Source organism: Palaemon carinicauda, chromosome 37, assembly GCF_036898095.1.
Source record: "Palaemon carinicauda isolate YSFRI2023 chromosome 37, ASM3689809v2, whole genome shotgun sequence".
In the NCBI taxonomy this organism is placed as follows: Eukaryota; Metazoa; Arthropoda; class Malacostraca; order Decapoda; family Palaemonidae; genus Palaemon; species Palaemon carinicauda.
The window spans coordinates 42,223,137-42,246,962 of NC_090761.1; the positions used below are offsets into that span (position 1 = coordinate 42,223,137).

At 37.9% G+C, this 23,826-nt stretch overlaps 1 protein-coding gene across 2 annotated transcripts in view; it reads right to left on the reverse strand.

Moving 5' to 3' along the window:
• The window catches only part of LOC137629596 (mitochondrial fission regulator 2-like), a 90,617-nt gene extending 83,539 nt beyond the window's left edge, over nucleotides 1-7,078 (reverse strand). The window contains exon 1 of one of the 2 annotated variants that reach the window (XM_068361053.1): nucleotides 6,964-7,078. Coding sequence is in view for 1 of the 2 variants with exons in the window: in XM_068361052.1 (XP_068217153.1) it covers nucleotides 5,770-5,771 (2 nt within the window). In the remaining variant the exon portion in view is untranslated. Of the gene's footprint in view, nucleotides 1-5,769; nucleotides 5,910-6,963 lie in introns of those variants that run through there. The other variant, XM_068361052.1, reaches the window with a different exon arrangement.
• Nucleotides 7,079-23,826: the final 16,748 nt, after the last annotated feature.

Here is a 23,826-nt window from a genome sequence, read left to right on the forward strand (position 1 = left end):
CTGCAGCGAGTCCGAACTGACCCAGTGGCTACAACTGGGCCGTTGGACTTGCGCGGAAGGGACCGACTTGCGCTTAATAAGCTGCGAGACCTTGGTCCATGGTTTCTTACGAGAAACCTCTTCCGCAGACGAGAAATAAATGGGCTCTCTCGTCTTTGTGTGGGTGGGGCGATCTTGGGTAGATACGCCCGAAACCACGGAGGGAAACGTCTGTTCGTTGATCAAGGCCTGACGAACCCATAAGTCGTTCGACATTACTTCTCCCCTGGGCTTGGGAGCTTGCAAGAGGTCCCGGACTAGGTGAACGACAGGCACGAACAGACGAACCCTCGGACGCAACACTGTAACACTTTGCGCATATCACTTTATCACTTCGATTTTCTGTTTTGCACTTATTTCACTGAAATCGAAACTTTTACTGATTTCTACCTGAAACACGCAATTCTACCCTTCATTAAAAGGTAGTAATTGCGAAAACAGTCGTATAATGCAGCTCATTAATACTAGCAAAAAACAGAAAACATATATAAAGATAAAGAATTCAGTGGCTGGGAAAGAGACTAAACACTAGTTCAAATAAACTACGTTTACAATCTCTCACCGCACATAGCCTGGGGACAAGAATAAAACCCCAGAAACGTTTTACCTTCTTCCCCGTACAGCGACTAGGGAGGAGAGTAACACGAGAACAACGTTACCCGCTTGAACGGAACGTTTTTTTCTCCTCTCTCTCCCTCCGTCTCTATCTCTCTCTCTCTTTCTCTCTTGATTTCGCACCTAAGAGAAGAGCCCAATTATCTATCGTCAAAAAAACATGTTATTTGACTAAAGGAAAAAACTGAAAGGTTTTCCAAATAAAAAGTTCCTTTAAATTAGAATTTAAAACATTTAAGCTAAGAAAGAATGAACGAAACGTCAGAATCGATTTACTCTTACTGCAAAGTGAAACCGTGATACACTCTCTCTCTATCGTAACGATAGAGCGCATGTTGAACGTCCTGAACGTCAACAACTGCGTAGTCTAAAAAACTAAACGTTAGTTCATCTTTGAAAACAGTACGAAGACTATCAAAGAAATTCTTTCATAAAACATTAAATTTAAAAAGTTTTAAATTCTTTAAAGGCTAAATACGATATAACGGGCTCAACGTTGATTAACTTCGGTTCCAAGTTAGGACCGCCTACTATCAGGAAAGGTCGCATATAAACAAAACATAAAAATTTATTTTTATATGTTTATAATAAATGGAAAGTTAATCGAAGAGGCCTAATAAAGGCGGAGAGATATAAAATATATAGATCTATAACGTGTTAAGCAAAATTACTAAAAACCTAAACACACTTCCGTCTAAGGGAAGGGTCGGCCATTTAAAAGTGAAAGAGAGTCCATACTCTCTTTGTCACCATAATTAAATCTATCCAAAACGAGTTCAAGTTTTGAGATGAAGATAAAACCCCTGCATAGCGAAAGCTCAAAACTAGAATAGTGTACTTCACCAAATAGTTGTGAAAACAAATCCAGTTAGTAACAGCGTATTAGTAGGTCTTGCCGGTAGCCCGACAGAGAGAAAATTGGTTCTTTGTTTACTTGGAGCACTAAGTACCTGCTCGACAGATGGCGCTGTTGATGTACACCCCCACCTGCATAGCGATCGCTGGCGTATTTTGACCGTAGGTTTTTCTGTCGAGCAACAGAGTTGCAGCTTATATGATCACCGGCTAAGTTTAATATTGAAAAATAGAATTTAAAACATTTAAGCTAAGAAAGAATGAACAAAACGTCAGAATCGATTTACTCTTACTGCAAAGTGAAACCGTGATACACTCTCTCTCTATCGTAACGATAGAGCGCATGTTGAACGTCCTGAACGTCAACAACTGCGTAGCATAAATAAACTAAACGTTAGTTCATCTTTGAAAACAGTACGAAGACTATCAAAGAAATTCTTTCATAAAATATCACATTTAAAAAGTTTTAAATCCTTAGCTCTTTAAAAGCTAATTACGATATAAAGGGCTCAACGTTGATTAACTTCGGTTTCCAAGTTAGGACCGCCTACTCTCAGGAAAGGTCTATATAAACAAAACATTAAAATTATTTTTATATGTTTATAATAAATGGAAAGTTAATCGAAGAGGCCTAATAAAGGCGGAGAGATATAAAATATATAGAGGAAAATCTATAACGTGATAAGATAATTACTAAAAGCCTAAACACACTTCCGTCTAAGGGAAGGGTCGGCCATTTAAAAGTGAAAGAAAGTCCATACTCTCTTTGTCACCATAATTAAATCTATCCAAAACAAGTTCAAGATTTAAGATGAAGATAAAACACCTGCATAGCGAAAGCTCAAAACTAGAATAAAGTACTTCACCAATTAGTTGTGAAAAAACTCCAGTTTAGCAACAGCGAGTAAGTACGTCTTGTCGATAGCTCGACAGAGAGAAAATTGAGTCTTTGTTTACATTGAGTACTGGGTATCTGGACGACAGATGGCGCTGTTGGGCACACCCGCAACCTGTGTAGCGATCGCTGGCGAGTTTTTACCGTAGAGTTGTCTGTCGGGCAACAGAGTTGCAGCTATATAATCACCGGCTAAGTTAAATATTGAAAATTGTTTTTTGCAATCCTTCCTTATTTTACTGTCTAGTATGATAGTTTACATAAAGATGACATCGCTCTCATTATTTCCTAATGATAATGATAAGTACTGATATAAATAAATGATTAAAATTATATCAGTAACCTATTATACGTAGAAAAAAATGCTATATGTAATATTATAGACACCTGGCTTTGAAGCAGATACAGTAAGTATAATTTTGTTTGTTTCATCGAGAAATGTTCTTCCTCTCGATCTACAGTATCTCCTATTTCTTAATAAAAGAATTTGCTTTGGAAAAAAAATCTCTATAATCTGTTTAATCTTGTGGACAACGTAACTTATCAATACTTGAGATAATTATAATTGAACAAATTTCAGAGAGAGAGAGAGAGAGAGAGAGAGAGAGAGAGAGAGAGATTTTGTGTGTGTGTGTGTGTGTGTGTGTGTGTGTGTGTGTGTGTGTGTGCGAACCACAGGTTTTACTGTTAGAACTTTGTAAACTTGAGTGTCTTTTAGTTATTTTCTATATTTTTTTACATTTGTGGCAGGATGAATATTCATACATTCCTTGATAAAGAACAACTAATAGAGTATTTGCAGCATTATACTGTACAGTATATGAAACAAAACAGAATTCAATTTCATTAGCTCAGACTGATTAATTTAAGCTGACATTATTGCATTCTAAAAAATCAAGACTTTTAACATAATTGTGCTTCATTAAAGCATTTTTAACTTTTGTTTTCAATTTTGGGTGCATTTCAGCCATCACATATTAGTGACTTTTTTACTCTACAGTATCATTGGGTGCTGTTAGATACAAAGTGTTTTATTGTTACTATACAAAATGTGGTGTAGTATAACTTTCGTGTTATGAATCGTCTTACGTTGTACTAAAGCTGTGATAATAACATATAATTACCTCTGAAAATTAGTATGAACTAAAATACCATGATAGAAACTACATGAAAAGTATGTAGTGTAGTACAGTACAGTGGGTTATCAAGTGTGTTAGTCATCCATAGGTTAGGTAATGGTCAGTGAGTTGGTAGGCTGTAAGCTGACCCAACCTAGGGCAGCAAGAAGGTTCTCAATCTTCATGTCCGTCTCTATTACCTAACTCCAACCCCCCCCCCCCCCCCCCGGCCAATATTGAGGGCTGACTGTAGAGTGCTGTATGAATTTTATCAAGCCAAACTCAGTACTGTACAGTACTTTGAAATATATAATTTTTTCTTTATTCAGAACCACCCTATCTGTCATCTTGTATGCAATAAAACCATTTGTATAGTCACAGATGAACTCTGTCCATATTGTGTCAGTCGTGCTCCCTTTGACTAAATATTCTATATTTTATCTCAAAAACAAACCCTGGTAGGTAAGTAGGTAAGAATCCATTAGCTAAGGAGGTAAGGATCTGTTAGGTAAGTAGGTAAGGATCTGTTAGGTAAGTAGGTAAGGATCCGTTAGGTAAGTAAGTAAGGATACGTTAGGTTAGGTAAGGATAAATTAGTGTGAGGGGGGCAGGTAAGTAGGTAACGATACGTTAAGCAGGGTTTACACAGGCGAACAGCTCGTCGAGCCTAGTTCGACGACCCTGCGTTTGAATTGATGTTCGAGCGTGTAAACGGGCTATTTGGTTGTCGAGCGCGCTTGTCGAACGGCTCGATGAAAGTCAGGCTCATCTTGACTTTTGTGGGCGGAGCTACATTGTTTGCCGAGCGGTGTGAACGGGTGTCGAGCATCGAACCTCAGTTGTTATTCAAACCTGCTAGAGGAATCATCATCAAAGAAATGAATAATGGCTGCCATTAATGACAGCAAGAATGAGAAGGAAGTCGTACATGATTTTATACATGCAAATCGGGCTCATCCAGCTTTATGGAAAATTAAATAAAAAGATCATCAAGTGACCTTCCTGTTGCTAAATAGCGTAAAGTGACACTCAGTCTTTCATGTGGAGTTATGACCTTCCTCATAATTGTATCTTCGTAAGTAATGAAAGGGCTGACACGATTCAATTGATCAATGTACATGTCTTCATCCATATGCAAAAAATTCCGCCAGTCATCTGGCTCTAATTTTGAAGCAACAAGCAAGTTGGTGTGTGAAAAATTCTCTCTTTTTAGTAGCCAATCCTTCGTCCACTTTGATTTTTTTTTTTCCTTCTTAGTGCCACGGCTAAAGCAATGGCTATCAAATCGTCCTGGCCAAGAGACATGTTGACGTTGTTTTAGCACGAGGCACACTAAGGTTCGATGTACTGTCTGATTCACAGTCTGAAAGCTCTTCTAGCCGTTTTACAAGTAGGTTCGACAACCGGGCTCGACGAGCTGTTCGGCCGTGTAAATCCGCCTTTAGATAAGTAGGTAACGATACGTTAGGTAAATAGGTAAGAATCCGTTAGTGTGAAGGGAGTAAGGAAGTAGGCAAGGATCTGTTAGGTTAAGTAGGTAAGGATACATTAGTGTGAGGGGGGTACGCAAGTATTGTAGGTAAGGATTCGTTTGGTAAGTAGTTAAGGATCCGTTAGTGTGAAGGGGGTAGGGAAATAGGCAAGGATCCATTAGGTTAAGTAGGTAAGGATACGTTAGTGTGAGGGGGTAGGTAAGTAGGTAAGGATCCGTTAGGGAAGTAGGTAAGGATCCGTTGGTGTGAAGGGGGTAGGGAAATAGGCAAGGATTAGTTAGGTTAAGTAGGTAAGGATACGTTAGTGTGAGGGGGGTAGGTAAGAAGGTTAGGATCCGTTATGTAAGTAGGTAAGGATCTGTTAGTGTGAAGGGGGTAGGGATATAGGCAAGAGTCCATTAGGTTAAGTAGGTATGGATACGTTTGTGTGAAGGGGGTAGGTAAGTAGGTAAGAATCCGTTAGGCGAATAGGTAAGGATAAGTTAGTGTGAAGAGGGTAGATAATTGGGTAAGGATACGACATGTAAGGGGAGATCGCCCCATACCCGGTAGATAAGTGGGCAAGGATACAGCAGTCTAAGGGTGATCAGGAGGGATAACATGGCCCTGGTAGTTAAGTGGGTAAGGATACAGCTGCTAGGTTAGGTTAGGTGGGGAACCAAAGGTTAGAGTGCTTTGTTATTGCCTCCCTTTTAAAATATGGGTTTTAGTCATAAAATTTGAAATTATGTTACTTTAATTTGATGCCACTTACATGAACTATATATTTTACTAACTGGTTACCTTCTATTTATTATGCCGAAGAATTTATTTGCAATATGTGGGAGGTCCGAAAATCGTGTCCGAGATCCAAGAACAGATCCAAACTTTTATTTTGGCACTTGTTTTTGTTGCTTAAATCACATCTCATTATTTGCTTCCTTCATTTCATGCCGAAATAACCAGCACTCGTTAATTTCTTTATTCAAATTCCAGTTTTGCTAGGGAATAATTGTATATGTTAACCAAAATATCATATCATCACCAGACCAAAAAAGCTAATATCCATTAGTCAAAAACTGAATTACTGAGGTTTTCTAAGATTGGGGGATATAAGATACCTTAGAAATGGAGGTAAAGTTTTACTATATTACAGGGTATCATTTCGAACAGAAAATAAATGTTTTCCTGTAGTAAATAACTTGATTTAAACGAATTTGACCTACATTTCAACCGCAAACAAACAGAACAACAAGTTCGACTAACTTCAAGTAACCAAACTGTTTGTTGTTGTTGCGGTTGAAATGAAGGTATATATATATTTCTGAAACACTTCATTTCCGACAGGAACAAGTGTCATTTTTGAAGAGAACGGACATTTTTCTATATGTATTAGAAAGTAGTTTTTTCCCTAGGTTACATTACCCTGTAATACAGTATAATAATACCGAAATGGCTAGTTAATGGAAATGTACAGTAAGGGATGTAGGAGTAAATCTCCCAATTAAGTATTGAAGCATTCACTAAGTCAGGTTAAAATGTGTGGGAGCTCCATAATACCTACATAGCCTTAAATTAAGCCTAACAAATAAGCCTAGGATTATACTGCGGCCTTGGCAAGTTCGTAGGGAGTGCTACAAAGGCTAGGGAAGTTGGTAGGCTAAATCTAGGAATCTAGTTTAGTAGTATATTTAGACCTAGCGTTCCACATTAAAAGGTAATATCTTAAAGACTTAACAGCAAAACACGAAGCTAAAAATACTTTTTTTAAGATTTGAATCAAATATTCAACAAGTGGTTCGAATACATTAACACCTGATAACTTTCAACTTAATTAACACATTTATCTCTACCCTATCAAAGCTTTAAACTACATGAAAGTTACCTGGAATCTTTCACTATACGTCCAAAATATGAATACTTTATTTGATAAATTTACGTAGGAAATAAATATAAAATATAATCTTACCCGATAGAGACCGTGTCATGTTTTCGTTCGGTTTGACAGTAACAGCTGAGGCAGCTACAATCAGTAGAGAATAGATATTACTAGATGCCCCCATTTGTATTCCTGGCGCGAATTTTACATTCATCGAAATTCTTATATTATTATCATTATTAATAATTTCTAAGCTACAACCCTAGTTGGAAAAGCAGAATTCTATAAGCCCAGGGGCTCCAACAGGGAAAATAGCCCAGTGAGAAAATGGAACAAGGTAAAATAAAATATTTTGAGAAGAGTAACATTACGATAAATCTCTCATATAAACTATAAAAACTTCAACAAAACAAGCGATAGAGAAATAAGATAGAATAGAGTGCTCGAGTGTACTCTCAAGCAAGAGAACTCTAACTCAAGATAGTGGAAGACCATGGTACAGAGGCTATGGCACTACCCAAGACATGAGAACAATGGTTTGATTTTGGAGTGTCCTTCTCCTAGAAGAACTGCTTACCATAGTATCTATTATAATTTCTATTATTTTCCCACTGAATGCAAAATGGAAGATCATGGGGCATATGCTCTATAAGACAATCTTAAAATGCGAAAGAAACTTCATCGGTTGCATAATTTGTTTTCTAGTCGTTATCAATTATTTGTTGGCGCTCCCCTTATATCTAAATCCTCGAACATGACTATTCTTCTCTCTGTGACAGTACTGTACATGAATCAAGAAAATTGATATGCTCTTCTTGCGCCGATACAAAAGCTGTTTTATGAAGCATTATGAAAATTATACATTACTTTCATTATTTGTATCGGAGAAGGCTACTTCTAGAAGTCATGTGACATTGAAGTGCGATGAAAATTTCTAATTATGTTAGGTTTTGTGGCGGTTACTAAGAATTGTGATTTATAAATGCAGCAAAAGATTGATTTGCAACCTCACTCATTCCATCTTTTTTATTTACAACATTCACAGTAATGAGATTGGGTAAATAAAAAATGACTTGTTTGTAACTGCATCAAATACAATTAGTTTTTGATGTTGATAAAGCTCGCTGATAAAATATCTTCCTTTAAAGCATAATAATAACTACTCAATTTATTTAATTCCCTCTACATAATGTCAGATAAAAGTAATGTTAATATCATAACAATGTATAGAGAATAATATATTGGCATCGATTTAAAACTTTCACATGGAAGTACAGTATTGAATTGCCAACAAAATGCAGGAAAAGATCCGAAAACAATTTAAATGGGATATATAGGACTAAGCCCGAGGGAAAAATTGCTGGTTTTCTAAATGATACCAAAGTGAATATCTGGCTGGTAGGTTGATTTATTTCCATCTTCAACCAGCACATAAATAAATGTTATTAGGCTATCGATAAAAATTTGGCATGCACTTAATGACAAAATTTAGAAGAATGACCTGAAGAAAATATGTAAAAAAATATATATTACAAACCTAAAGGATAACGCTTGCAACCTCCCTGTTGACCGCATACTGTATTTCACAATGGAAATTAACCAATGCAGTATGTTAATCTATTAACTTTTCCATCAGATGATTGTTATTTTTGTTAATCAAACGACAATTATTTTGCGATATGTCGACAACAGGTTAACGAAGTGTCTCTGAGAAGAAATGAACATACGGTCATTAAATCATAACAAATTTTCTTATACGTAAGCCATAGCATGAAACCTAATTCACACAGGCGGGAAACAGACTAACGCAAGTACGCATATAGCCAAGACCAAGAGTCTCACACTTACAAGTGCAGGTGAGAGAGAGAGAGAGAGAGAGAGAGAGAGAGAGAGAGAGAGAGAGAGAGAGAGAGAGAGAGAGAGAGAGAGAGAGAGAGATTATTTCAATAGTAAAAGAAAAGTCGACGAAAATAAAGTTAGCAAAATACCGGTGAAAAATATGATACATGATTTTTTTTTTAAATACCAATGATACATTATTTTACTAATGAACAATTCTGCTTGACTGATGTTGATGGTCCTTAGTAGTTTAAAAAGTAATACAAGGGTAATCAATTAACTAGGCAAATCTGAACAATTTTGTTTTAATATTGTCCGGCAACATACTATCAGAGAGAATTAATTCCATCTGCTATATGGGAGTCAAAAGCCAAAATGTTCAGTCACCTATCAGTGAGATGAAAGTCGAGGATTCATGTGGCTCTCAATGATTATTATTATTATTATCAAATGCTAAGTTACAACCCTAGTTGGAAAAGCAGGATGCTATAAGCCCAGGGGCCCGAACAGGGAAAATAGACCAGTGAGAAAAGGAAATAAGGAAAAATAAAATATTCTAATAATAGTAACAATATTAAGATAAATATTTCCTATTTAAACTATAAAAAACGTTAACAAAATAAGAGAAAGAGAAACTAGATAGAAAAGTGTGCCCGAGTGTACCCTCAAGCAAGAAAACTCGAACCCAAGGCAGTGTATGACCATGGTACAGAGACTATGGCACTACCCAAGAATAGAGAATGATTAATAAGTCAACAATAAGTTGATGACTGGTCCAGGACAGTCTGTCATGGCTATTCTGATTAATATTAACGGAAGCGTAAGTTGTCGTCTACCCTTCATGCGCCTCTTGGGAGACTTGATATCTGAATTGAGTCTTTCAAAATGCAAATGAGTGTTTTCTATGAAAGAACACTTGAACCAACAACAGGCTCACACAGACGTTGTACTGAATTAAGAAAGGGTTTCTTCGTATAGCTAGGTCAGTGAAGCTGAGATAGTAACTCGTGATATGAGCCCAAATCCCGCTTGAAGGCTGAACTGTAATTCTCTAATATATTTTGGTTGAATATATATATATATATATATATATATATATATATATATATATATATGTATATATATATATATATGTATATATATACATATATACATATATACATATAGGCCTATATATATATATATATATATATATATATATATATATATATATATATATATGTATACATATATATATATATATATATATATATATATATATATATATATATATATATATATATATATATGTGTGTGTGTGTGTGTGTGTGTGTGCGAGACCTTAACGAGGTGAAAGGGTTTGCGATCACACCAAAATCTCCCATCATCATCAATCAGCAGTGGCTGGGGTGCTAATGAAAACTGGCCAAATTTCAGACTTGTACAATATATCGCAACCCGGTCCCTGACCCCAGTCCTCAGCGGGAGTGGAACAACTACCCAAGATGGCGGGCAGCTACATTCCACTCAAGGGAAGACTATTTTGCTGTGTTACTAGAAGAGCTGAAATGAATAAATTGGGGTGTAATGGGATCGAGTGAAATTGGAAGAGGGTCATATATTTTGCTTCATGGAAGGAACAAAGAAAATGGAGTGGGTTTTCTTATTATTAAAATCTTGAAGGTGACAAAAGAATCTTGTAGTAATAGTGATATAATTGCAGGGTTAACAAAATCATTCCTTTGACAATATATATATATATATATATATATATATATATATATATATATATATATATATATATATATATATATATATATATATATGTGTGTGTGTGTGTGTGTGTGTGTGTGTGTGAGTGATAAATTCTGCACATTTTACCGTCCTCGGGATCAGAGCCCAAGGTTGAACCACTCAGAGACAATAACATTTTCTATTATTATTATTATTATTATTATTATTTGCCAAGCTATAACCCTAGTTGGAAAAGCAGGATGCTATAAGCCCAGGGGCTCCAACAGGGAAAATAGCCCAGTGAAGAAAGGAAACAAGGAAAAATAAAGTTTTTAAGAAGAGTAACATTAACATAAATATACTATATAATCTCTAAAAACTTTAACAAAACAAGAGGAAGAGAAATGAGATAAAAGTGTGCCCGAGTGTACCCTCAAGCAACAGACTCTAACCCAAGACAGTGGAACACCATGGTACAAAGGCTATGGGACTACCCAAGACTAGAGAACAATGGTTTGATTTTGGAGTGTCATTCTCCTAAAAGAGCTGCTTACCATAGCTGAACAGTCTCTTCTACCCTTACCAAGAGGAAAGTGACCACTGAACAATTACAGTGCAGTAACCCCTTGGGTAAAGAAGAAATGTTTGGTAATCTGTGTTGTCAGATGTGTGAGGACAGAGGAGAATGTGTAAAGAATAGGCCAGACTAATCGTTGTGTGTGTGTGTGTGTGTGTGTGTGTGTGTGTGTGTGTGTGTGTGTGTGTGTGTAGGCAAATGGAAAATAAACCGTAACAAGAAAGGAAGATCCAATGTAGTACTGTCTGACCAGCTTCTGACTGGCCAGGAATCGAACCCCGGTCCAGGAATCTTGTAACACCAGTGACATATCACCTAGCCACGAAGAAAGATAAAAGTCACTGACAATTCTTCTGTTCTTATGCCTGTCGAATTCAGGTTTTTTTGTAGTTGGTATTGAAATCAACCCCTTTTCACCATCGTAGCTAATTGATATGATTGTACTTGGCATTCTGGGGCTCTGATCCTGAGGTCGGTAAGAGAATCCAGACATTAATGTATCAAAACGTATGGCTTATTTGAATATGAAAAACACATCTAAATGTGCAAAATTTATCATTTATCGAATGCCAAGTACAAACATATCAATTAGCTACGATGGTGATGGTTTGATTTCAATTCTAAGTACAAAAAAAACCTGAAATCGACAGATATAAGTACAGAGGAATTGTCACTGAGTTTTATCTTTCTTCATGGCTAAGTGCTATGTCACTGTTGTTACAAGTTTCATGGACCAGGGTTCGATTCCCGGCCAGTCAGAAGCTATGGTCTTTGAGTGGTTCCGCCTGGGGTTCTGATCCCAAGGTCGGTAAGAGAATACAGACATTAATGTATCAAAATATATGGCTTATTTAAATATGAAAAACACGTCTAAATGTGCAGAATTTATCATATATATATATATATATATATATATATATATATATATATATATATATATATATATATATATATATATATATATCTTGAAAAAGTTCCACAAAGATGTAAGACGTGTTTGAAAACTTGGTGTATATTTGTAGATATTACAAAAACGTTTAGAGTTTTCGTCCATCATCTGTGACCAAGTCCACAGATGATGGACTTAAGCTCTAAACGTTTTTAGTAATATCTACAAATATGCACCAAGTTTTCAAACACGTCTTACATCATTGTGGAACCTTTTCAAGATAACAAGGAAGTACGACATTGTACTTGTTTGCACCATATATTATATATATATATATATATATATATATATATATATATATATATATATATATATATGTGTGTGTGTGTGTGTGTGTGTGTGTGTGTGTGTCTATTTCAACATTGCAGTAAAAACTCCTAAATCATCACTCACTTCTTACCCTTCCACAGAAACATTAACTATGCATCAAACGCCCCAACATACAAGGGACCATGCACATACAGTACTCTTGTACATCTCAGATATATGGGTCTTTCTTTACAAAAGTGTTTCACGTCATGTTTATCAATTTCTAAGCCTTCCACCTGGAATGTTCGTGTTACAAACCCTTTACACCAATCTATTGTTGTCCATTTTTTCCACATGACCTAACTACTGTATCTCAAAATACAGTACAGTACCATTCCATCCTTTTATCTATGCTAATCTTTTACCACCTCTCCATATCTCCCCATTTCTCACCCTTTCAATTATTCTTACACCCTCTATACTGTAGAAATAATTATTTAACAATTTTGAGCATTTTTCTTTCGTTTATAATAACATCCACATTTGAATTTCATAAAGGAGAATTAGTTCACCAGGCCATTCATACACTTTAATTTTTTTTACTGACAATTCAAGACACCTCTCAATTTCTTGCACAAATTCTGCTCCTTTTTTACTTCTACTAACCTTAAACTTAACTATTCTCTCATCTTGCCATCATTTATTACCAAATCAATCATTTCCATTCTTTCCCAATCTATACTATTTTTCCACCACTTTATTTTCCTTGTCTCCATTGAATCTAATTACTTTACCTTTACTCACACTTCTCAGTTTTCACCCCTAACAGACACTTTCCAACATTTAATGCAATATATACACGAATTGAGGCTTGTTCTTCATACTAGATTTAATGTAGTATTATGGATTGCTAATCATAAATATGAATGAAAAAATTGCAATATATCTTAATTTGCTTCCAATTAATCCATAAGTAAGTACCCAAGAAAAAGCAAAAAAACAATAAACTTTTCAATATTTAACTTAGCCGGTGATTATAATAGCTGCAACTCTGTTGCTCGACAGAAAAACTCTACGGAAAAATTCGCCAGCGATCGCTACACAGGTAGGGGGTGTACTCAACTGCGCCATCTGTCGTTCAGATACCCAGTACTCATTGTAAACAAAGAACTCAATTTTCTCTCTGTCGGGCTACCGGCAAGACCTACTAATTCGCTGTTGCTAACTGGATTTGTTTTCACAAATATTTGGTGAAGTACACTATTCTAGTTTTGAGCTTTCGCTATGCAGGTGTTTTATCTTCATCTTAAAACTTGAACTTGTTTTGGATAGATTTAATTATGGTGACAAAGAGAGTATGGACTTTCTTTCACTTTTAAATGGCCGACCCTTCCCTTAGACGGAAGTGTGTTTAGGCTTTTAGTAATTATCTTATCACGTTATAGATTTTCCTCTATATATTTTATATCTCTCCGCCTTTATTAGGCCTCTTCGATTAACTTTCCATTTTTTATAAACATATAAAATAAATTTTAATGCTTTGTTTATATACACCTTTCCTGAGAGTAGGCGGTCCTAACTTGGAAACCGAAGTCAATCAACATTGAGCCCTTTATATCGTCTTTACCTTTTAAAGAGCTAAGGATTTAAAACTTTTTAAATGTAATATTTTATGAAAGAATTTCTTTGATAGTCTTCGTACTGTTTTCAAAGATGAACTAACGTTTAGTTTTTTATGCTACGCAGTTGTTGACGTTCAGGACGTTCAACATGCGCTCTATCGTTACGATAGAGAGAGAGTGTATCACGGTTTCACTTTGCAGTAAGAGTAAATCGATTCTGACGTTTTGTTCATTCTTTCTTAGCTTAAATGTTTTAAATTCTAATTTAAAGGAACTTTTTATTTGAAAAACCTTTCAGTTTTTTCCTTTAGTCAATAACATGTTTTTTTTGACGATATATAATTGGGCTCTTCTCTTAGGTGCGAAATCAAGAGAGAAAGAGAGAGAGAGATAGAGACGGAGGGAGAGAGAGGAGAGAAAACGTTCCGTTCAAGCGGGTAACGTTGTTCTCGTGTTACTTTCGTCCCTAGTCTCTGTACGGGGAGGAAGGATAAAACGTTTTTAGGTTTTTATTCTCGTCCCCAGGCTATGTGCGGTGAGAGATTGAAAACGTAGTTATATGAACTAGTGTTTAGTCTCTTTCCCAGCCACTGATTTTTCTTTTTATCTTAAAATATGTTTTCTGTTATTTGCTGGTATTATGAGCTTGCATTATACGACTAATTTCGCAATTACTACCTTTTAATGAAGGGTAGAATTGCGTGTTTCAGGTAGAAATAAGTGCAAAACAGAAAATCGAAGTGATAAAGTGATATGCGCAAAGTGTTACAGTGTTGCGTCCGAGGCGCAAAGTGTTACAGTGTTGCGTCCGAGGGTTCGTCTGTTCGTGCCTGTCGTTCACCTAGTCCGGGACCTCTTGCAAGCTCCCAAGCCCAGGGGAGAAGTAATGTCAAACGACTTATGGGTTCGAGAGGCCTTGACCAACGAACAGACGTTTTCCCTCTATGGTATCGGGTGTTTCTTACCAAGATCTCCCCTACCATAAGACGAGAGAGACGTTGTTTCTCCTCGCCATCCGTAGGCTTTTCGCATAAGAAACCTGTCACAAGGTTTCGAAGCCCTTAAGCGAAAGTCAGTCCTTTCAGGACAGGTCCAGCGTCCTGGTTACAGCCATTAGGACAGCTCTGACCCTATGCAGTCATCGGATAACTGCTCACCGCCTAACAAAAGCGTAACACAGACTCCGAAAGTCTTTTTTTGTAGGCAAAGTGTTGCGGTCACAGACGTTACCCTCGTCTATTACCACAACCATTTCCGTTGATCCTTAAGGGGTTGTATGGCAAAACATGCAGTATATGCTTGCCTCCCTTATGGAAGACTATTCTGCCGATTAGTCCGTTGAGTCTAGCCGTTTATCTCATCGATATCCTGGCTTTCAGCCAACCTAACGTTCCTTTGTGCTTACTGTTGACGTTGGCGTAGCTTAGTCACGTCAGTCAGGTTGTTTAGAACCACACTCGATGCGGTCTCGTGTGGTTTTTCAGCCGCATTTGGACGTTAGGCCACTGGCTGATGCTCCTGTTCACGTTCTAGACGTTCACTAACAATCGGAGTTGACTTGTTTTGACGCTGTGCGTCAACCTCCGCATTCTAGAGTTGTTTTGACTGCTCAGTCTAGGCAGTCAAAGCAGTCTCGAGTGGACGCTGTACGTCCTCACGCACCTGTTGTGGTTGACAGTTCAGTTGTTGACAGTTCACAGACTGTCAAGCAGTTACATGACGTTGCGTTCTGGTCCGCTACTAATGCACCAGTGAGAGACTCAGCTTTTATCGGACAAGGTTCCTGTAGATGAGGAAGTTGCTGTTCTCCCTCCTACTGATATTCCCTTAAGGACTCTGTCAGATGGAGAGGAGCCTTAAGCTGCTTAGCCTCCTATGGACTTTAATTAAATCATGATGATTTTTTTAAGGATCTTCGTCCGGATCTTGTAACTGCTGCTCCTCGTTCGCCTAAACGTCAGAGCTTACACTAGGCCTAGCTACTTCGAAGCCGTTGTTTTTAAGCTAGTGCTCTCTCGCTCTCCTAGAGAGCGTTACGTTGGCTAGGCGACTGGTTTTTCACCAGGAGGAGTTTGGGGGATACAGCCTTTGCTTTCCCTTCTTTTAAACTGGTTTATAGAGCGAGAGTCTGATATGACACGAGAGAAGTTCTCGGCTTGGGAGTTCATGCCTCTGCCCAGATAGACTTCTCAATTCTGGTAGACTCTCCCTGGCGCCTAGCCAGGAGACGCTCCAAGTTGTTTACAGGTCAACTTCTCAGCTGTTGTCGAGCCTTTGAAGTTTTGCTGTACTATTATGTCACGCATAACAAGGCTTTCAGGGATGGTAAACGGTTCCGCCTCAGTCGCTAACCCCGTCTGTTGCCACACCTGCTCCCGTAGACCCTAAATGGGCTTTGCTGCAAGACATGCAGTCCAAGCTTGCGTCCTTGATAGAGGACTTAAATGCGGAGAAGAACCTTCTGGCCAACAACCTTCCAACCGGTCGGTTGTGCGCCCTGTTGACGCTGAGGTAACCTACTCGCGTCTGCCAGTTGAGGTGGTTCCTCCACCGATGCGACCCAGTGTGGGTTGCCAGCCGCACGTTGACGTTAAGCGATGCTCGGAGGTGGTTGTTGACGTTCAGGACGTTCAACAACCAGCAGAGGTGACTTGTTGGACGCAGTGCGTCAACCTCAGCAACCCGGTAGGGTGTTGACTGCACAACCCAGACGGTCTAGACAGTTTCGGGTTGACGCTGTGCTTCCTCGCGCACCCATGGTTGTTGACAGTTCACAGACTGTACAGCAGTTCCATGATATTGCGTCCGGCTCCGTCACGCATCCACCAGTGCGACCGGATTCAGCGAGCCAGACGTTGCCCACTCCGTTGCCGTTTCCTCATCAGTTTCGGTTGAGGAACCCTCTGATGAGGACGTTGCTGAACAACAAGACGATCAGCCCCCAGCCCTGCTATCCATCCAGAAGATGCTGAAGAAGGAACGCTGCTCAGTCAGGCTGTGGATGAGTCTGGTAGGGACGCTGTCATCCGTGGATCAATTTGTGTCACTAGGAAGACTACACCTCCGTCCTCTTCTATACCATCTAGCTTTTCACTGGAAAAAGGACAAGACGCTAGAAGCGGTCTCGATCCCGGTTTCCGAAAAGATAAAGTCTTGTCTGACTTGGTGAAAGGACAATATCAACCTAAGAGAGGGTCTTCCCCTGGCTGTTCAGACTCCCAACCACGTTCTCTTCTCGGACGCATCGGACGTAGGCTGGGGTGCGACATTAGACGGTCGGGAATGCTCGGGAATATGGAACTCGAGTCAAAGGACAATGCATTTCAACTGCAAGGAGCTACTGGCAGTACGTCTGGCCTGGAAAAGCTTCAGGTCTCTCCTTCAAGGCAAAGTGGTGGAGGTGAACTCGGACAACACCACGGCTTTGGCGTACATCTCCAAGCAAGGAGGGACCTACTCTCTGACGTTGTACGAGATCGCAAGGGACCTCCTCACCTGGTCAAAAGGTCTAAACATATCACTAGTAACGAGGTTCATCCAAGGCAACTTGAATGTCATGGCAGATTGTCTCAGTCGGAAGGGACAAATAATTCCAACAGAATGGACCCTCCACAAGGATGTATGCAAGAGACTGGGCCACCTGGGGCCAGCCAACCATAGATCTCTTCGCAACCTCGATGACCAAGAGGCTCCCAATATTTTGCTCACCAATCCCGGACCCAGCAGCAGTTCATATAGATGCCTTTCTCCTAGATTGGTCACATCTAGATCTATATGCATTCCCTCCGTTCAAGATTGTCAACAAGGTACTGCAGAAGTTCGCCTCTCACGAAGGGACAAGGTTGACGCTAGTTGCTTCCCTCTGGCCCGCGAGAGAATGGTTCACCGAGGTACTTCGATGGCTAGTAGACGTTCCCAGAACACTTCCCCTAAGGGTGGATCTTCTACGTCAGCCACACGTAAAGAAGGTACACCAAGGCCTCCACGCTCTTCGTCTGACTGCCTTCAGACTATCGAAAGACTCTCGAGAGCTAGAGGCTTTTCGAAGGAGGCAGCCAGAGCGATTGCTAGAGCAAGGAGAACATCCACCCTTAGAGTCTACCAATCGAAGTGGGAAATCTTCCGAAACTGGTGCAAGTCAGTATCCGTATCCTCGACCAGTACCTCTGTAACTCAAATAGCTGACTTCCTCTTATATCTGAGGAAAGAACGATCTCTTTCAGCTCCCACTATCAAGGGTTACAGAAGCATGTTGGCATCAGTCTTCCGTCACAGAGGCTTAGATCTTTCCAACAATAAAGATCTACAGGACCTCCTTAAGTCTTTTGAGACCACGAAGGAGCGTCGTTTGGTTACACCTGGTTGGAATTTAGACGTGGTACTAAGATTCCTTATGTCAGACAGGTTCGAGCCGCTACAATCAGCCTCCCTGAAAGATCTCACCTTAAAGACTCTTTTCCTGGTATGCTTAGCCACAGCTAAAAGAGTCAGTGAGATTCATGCCTTCAGCAAGAACATCGGATTCTCATCTGAAATGGCTACATGTTCTCTACAACTTGGTTTTCTAGCCAAAAACGAGCTGCCTTCTCGACCTTGGCCAAAATCGTTCGATATTCCAAGCTTATCGTATGGTTGGAAATGAACTAGAAAGAGTCTTATGCCCTGTTAGAGCTCTTAAGTTCTATTTAAAACGAACTAAACCTTTACGAGGCCCGTCTGAAGCTTTATGGTGTTCAGTTAAGAAACCATCTTTGCCTATGTCAAAGAATGCTTTATCCTATTTTATCAGACTGTTAATACGAGAAGCTCATTCCCATCTGAATGAGGAAGACCAAGCTTTGCTGAAGGTAAGGACACACGAAGTTAGAGCTGTCGCAACTTCCGTGGCCTTTAAACAAAATAGATCTCTGCGAAGTATAATCGACGCAACCTATTGGAAAAGCAAGTCAGTGTTCGCGTCTTTTTATCTTAAGAATGTCCAGTCTCTTTACGAGAACTGCTACACTCTGGGACCATTCGTAGCAACGAGTGCAGTAGTGGGTGAGGGCTCAACCACTACAATTCCCTAATTCCATAACCTTTTTAATCTTTCTCTTGAAATGTTTTTATTGTTGTTTTTGGGTTGTCCGGAAGGCTAAGAAGCCTTTCGCATCCTACTTGATTTGGCGGGTGGTCAAAGTCATTTCTTGAGAAGCGCCTAGATTAGAGGTTTTGATGAGGTCCTGTTGTATGGGTTGCAACCCTTGATACTTCAGCTCCTAGGGGTCGCTCAGCATCCTAAGAGGATCGCGAGGCTCCGTAAGGAAGACGTACTTAAAAAGGCAGAGTAATTGTTCAAGTCGACTTCCTTACCAGGTACCTATTTAGTTTGTTTAGTTATTTTGATAACTTCTAAAATGAAATAAAAATTCTTAGCTCATATGATGTAAACATATTTTGCTGGTCTCTACCCACCCCCCTGGGTGTGAATCAGCTATTATAATCACCGGCTAAGTTAAATATTGAAAAATGTTATTTTGATAATAAAATAAATTTTTGAATATACTTACCCGGTGATTATAAATTAAAGGACCCTCCCTTCCTCCCCAATAGAGACACAGTGGACCGAGGAGAAAATTGAGTTCTTTGTTTACAATGAGTACTGGGTATCTGAACGACAGATGGCGCTGTTGAGTACACCCCCTACCTGTGTAGCGATCGCTGGCGAATTTTTCCGTAGAGTTTTTCTGTCGAGCAACAGAGTTGCAGCTATTATAATCACCGGGTAAGTATATTCAAAAATTTATTTTATTATCAAAATAACATAATTGAAAACAATAGTCTATGCCAGCACATTTCACAAGGATCTTGTGAAGACTCAATGAAAGGAATGACACCAAACAACGGTCTCTCTAAAATCGTTTGTGTTATGAACAGTTTTCTTACTTAAAGCAAGTAAAATATCTCACGTTGTACATGTCATAGGAGGGTTAACCCTTTTGAGCCATGTCCTCTCATAAGAAATTTGCCCTCAGGGATCAGTAGTTTTTTTTTGGGGGGGAAAACTTTACTTAAATTATCTTGGCACAAAAACTTAAGGATGGGACTTTACAACATTTTTTTTCTTATAGCCGAATCCGATAAACCTTAGGAATGAGTCTACAATATTCTCTTAACATGAAAATAGCAACTGATGACATTACTTCAAGTCCTGCAAAACTCATAAAATATTAGCAAGATGCATGGAAAAATTATCTGGATTTTGCCTATATAAGCTGCATTTAACAAGAAAAACTTGATTCAAGGTTTTCAAGAAAATGACATTTGGTAAATATTTGTGAAGATTATAAGTTGGAGAAGTTCATGAAAATATGACTACATCTTTTAGGAACCAGTGCAAAGGAATTCACTAAATTCAAAAACAAAGAACAACAAACTGGAAACACAGGCACCAATACTTTAGCAAATTCCTTAAGGAACCTAGATAGAATATGACCCCAGCCATTTGTATGGCCAGCTCTTCCCAAAAAAATTATGTTTAGTTAGAACAAACATGAGTAAGCCTAGACAAACTAAAGGGTAAGAATTATCATTCTTAACATCACACTATGTCATGAACTCGGATTTTTAATAACTAAGGAAACAACTCCTCATTTAACAATAAGGAGAAAAAGTTCAGGAAATATATTATCCCATGAAAAGTACATGCAGCATTACATGAAAGAGGTATGTCACAAAAATAATAATAACAATCATAATACTAATAATAATGACAGTCATAAATTCTGAATCATTGTTAAAATCCTTAAATATACCGTGGTTGTAATGTTGTCAGAGTATAGGTAAAACTAATATTTATTATCATTATTAGTTGCTAAGCTACAACACTAGTTGGAAGAAGCAGAATGCTCTTGCTTAAAAGAACATTTGTATTTGATTGAAAATTGGCTAAAAAAGTAAACATTCCTTGGTAACATTAGCACAAATATAAAGAATGAAGGTTATACAGAGTTTAAGCATGACTTATTCACAATGGGGATTTTAAAATTCACAGGGTTAACTTTACTTATGACAGAGCTACAGTTAGGCCAGATATCACTTTAAGAGCTGCAGGGAAAGTATTCCATGACACTCTGAATTAAGAGAGAACAATTGGTGTCAATGAGAAAATTCCAAGCCTCACACCCGTCACCTATCGGCTGGTTTATTTTCTATCATTAATACATGATGCATGTTCGTCGTTGATCCTCAGTTTTTCTTAGTATTTATCAGCACCATCTATTGGTTTGATTTATTCTTTAGTTCTCCGTTTATTCTTGAGTTTAATTTGTTTCTTTACAGTAATCAGGCTGTAGTGTAAGTCAAATTTTTCTCTTTACCTTCACAGAGTACCAGTTCGTCTTACTGTGTCACACCTTATATCAGTGACTTATTATTTCTTGTGATACTTGTACCTTTTTTTGGCAAATAGCCTGTACAACCCTGGTTGGAATAGTTTGTGATAATACAATTGACACATATTACCACAAATTTCTTACCTTTCAACACAACAGTGTAACTTCCCTTCTGATGCAAAATCTGTGGGAATTGATGGCCTACCAAACAATACCTTTATTTCAAAGACAACTGCAACTTGCCATGATTCTGTAACTTCCCACTGTACAACCTTTACACCTGGAAGCAAGTTGTTACCACTTAAGAATACTGTATCACCTATTATGAGTAGATGACAAGGACATCTCCGAACAATTTGATTGAATTTATCTAAATATTCAAGTTCATGCACTTACTTGAATTTGCTCTTCTTTCTGATTTTAAGATGCCTCATAAGATGCATGAACAATCTCTTGTGTTATTTAAAATTCTAAGTAATAGAAGTTGTTAATTTTTCTTCAGTTACTAATTGTAAATAACTAAATATTGTTAGTTTATTTGTTTGTATTATTGGTGCTACCGTCGGTTATACGAAGCATTAGCACGCCTCAGTAAGTTTCCTAAACAATTGGTATAGTAGAGGCCAAAGGATATTCAAGAGAGAACACAAGAAGATAAATTAAATACTGTATCATTTAAATTAATCATTTACAAAAATATAGAGGAAAGTCTATCAAAGCCTAAAAGGTAATCATTATTACTATCATTACCTGCTAAGCTACAACCCTAGTTGGAAAAGCAGAATGGGATAAGACCAAGAGTTTTAACAGGGATAACAACCTAGTGAGAAAAGAAAATAAGGAAATAAACAAACTACAATAGAAGTAACCAACAATCAAAATATTCTAAGAACAGTAACAACATTAAAATAAATAAATCATATATAAACAATAGAAGCTTTAAAAAACAAGAAGAGAAATAATATAACATAGTATGCCTGAGAGTACCCTCGGAAGACCATGGTATAGAGGCTATGACAATATCCAAGACTAGAGAACAATGGTTTGATTCTGGTGTATCCTTCTCCTAGAAGAGCTGTTTACCATAGCTAAAGAGTCTCTTTTACCCTTGTCAAGAGGAAAGTAGCCACTGGGCAATTACAGTGTAGTAGTTAACCCATGAGCGAAAAAGAATCGTTTGGTAATCTCAGGTTTGTCAAGTGTATGAGGACAGAGGAGAATCATCTCCTCCTACGTTTATTGATGCAAAGGGACTCGGTTAGATTTTGCCAGCTATCTCTATTTGAGCTTTTAAATTAATACTTCTTCATTTATCATCGACATAACACTTTATAGTCCTCACCCATGTAGGCCTGGGTCTTCAAACTCATCTAGGGCCTTGTGGAGTCCAGTTAAAAGTTTGGTGAACTAATCTCTCTTGGGAGTGCAAAGAGCATCCCAAAACTATCACCCTCTACCCCTCACCATGACCTCATCCACTTATGGCACTCGAGTAATCTCTTATAGTTTCATTTCTACTCCTGTCCTGTCCTTTCATTTAACACCCAATATTCATCTTAGGTTTAGTTCTCAAATCTACTAAATTTATTGGATATTGTTTCAATGGCATACCATGACTCATGTCCATACAGTAATACCGATTTCACCAAATTGATATATAGCCTGATTATATGTAATTTAAGGCAATTTGATTTCCAAATTTTATTAACTGAGCCATTATCTGATTTACTTTTTCCAATCTTTCATTAAAATCCAATTCTAAAGATCCAGTATTAGACATCATAGTTCCTAAATATTTAAATGATTCTACCTCACTGATCCTTTCTCCTTCCAATGATATAAGTGTATGTGTAGGCAAATGGAAAATGAGCAGTAACCAGAGAGAAGGATCCAATGCAGTATTCTCTGGATAGTCAAAGGACCCAATAACTCTCTAGTAGTAGTATCCCAAAGGGTGGCTGGCACCCTGTCCAACCTACTACCTATAAATGACAAGGACCAGTAACAACCAATTATTAGTTCACTGCCCAATTTATTTAATTTAACCAAAATTTATTCGCCATCAGCAAAGCTGACCATCCTCAACCAGAAAATTCCCAAATTCCTGCTTCTTTATATATTTGCACAAGAACAAAAGAGAGTAATTTTGAAATATATAATTTACTTGATATTTCAATCTGTATATTTCATTATTTTGTACTGGGTTGATGTCAAAACACGAATTTCTTATTTACATTCTCAAGAAACAGATAAAGATTGTGGAATAAGACAAATAATCAGACGTGACATAAAACAAAACTAAAAAAACATCAAAATCTCATACAATCAACAATTTCCTTATCAATTATACAACTAAAGTCTTTCTCCAGATGTCTATAATCTCCCATCAATACTAAGGAATGGGTGATCACATGTTTTGGTGTTACGCACCATACATATTGTATATACTTTTTCTCTTTTTGTTTTTTCCAAGTCAGAGTTACACGAGGATATTAGACTGCCCATTGCAAAGTATTTCTATCTAAAACAAATTAAACCATTGAAATACAGTAACTCTAATGCCCCCCAAAATAATAATGACAAATACTTATGAGGCTCAATAAAAACTCTGGTTCTATTTTTCATTATATT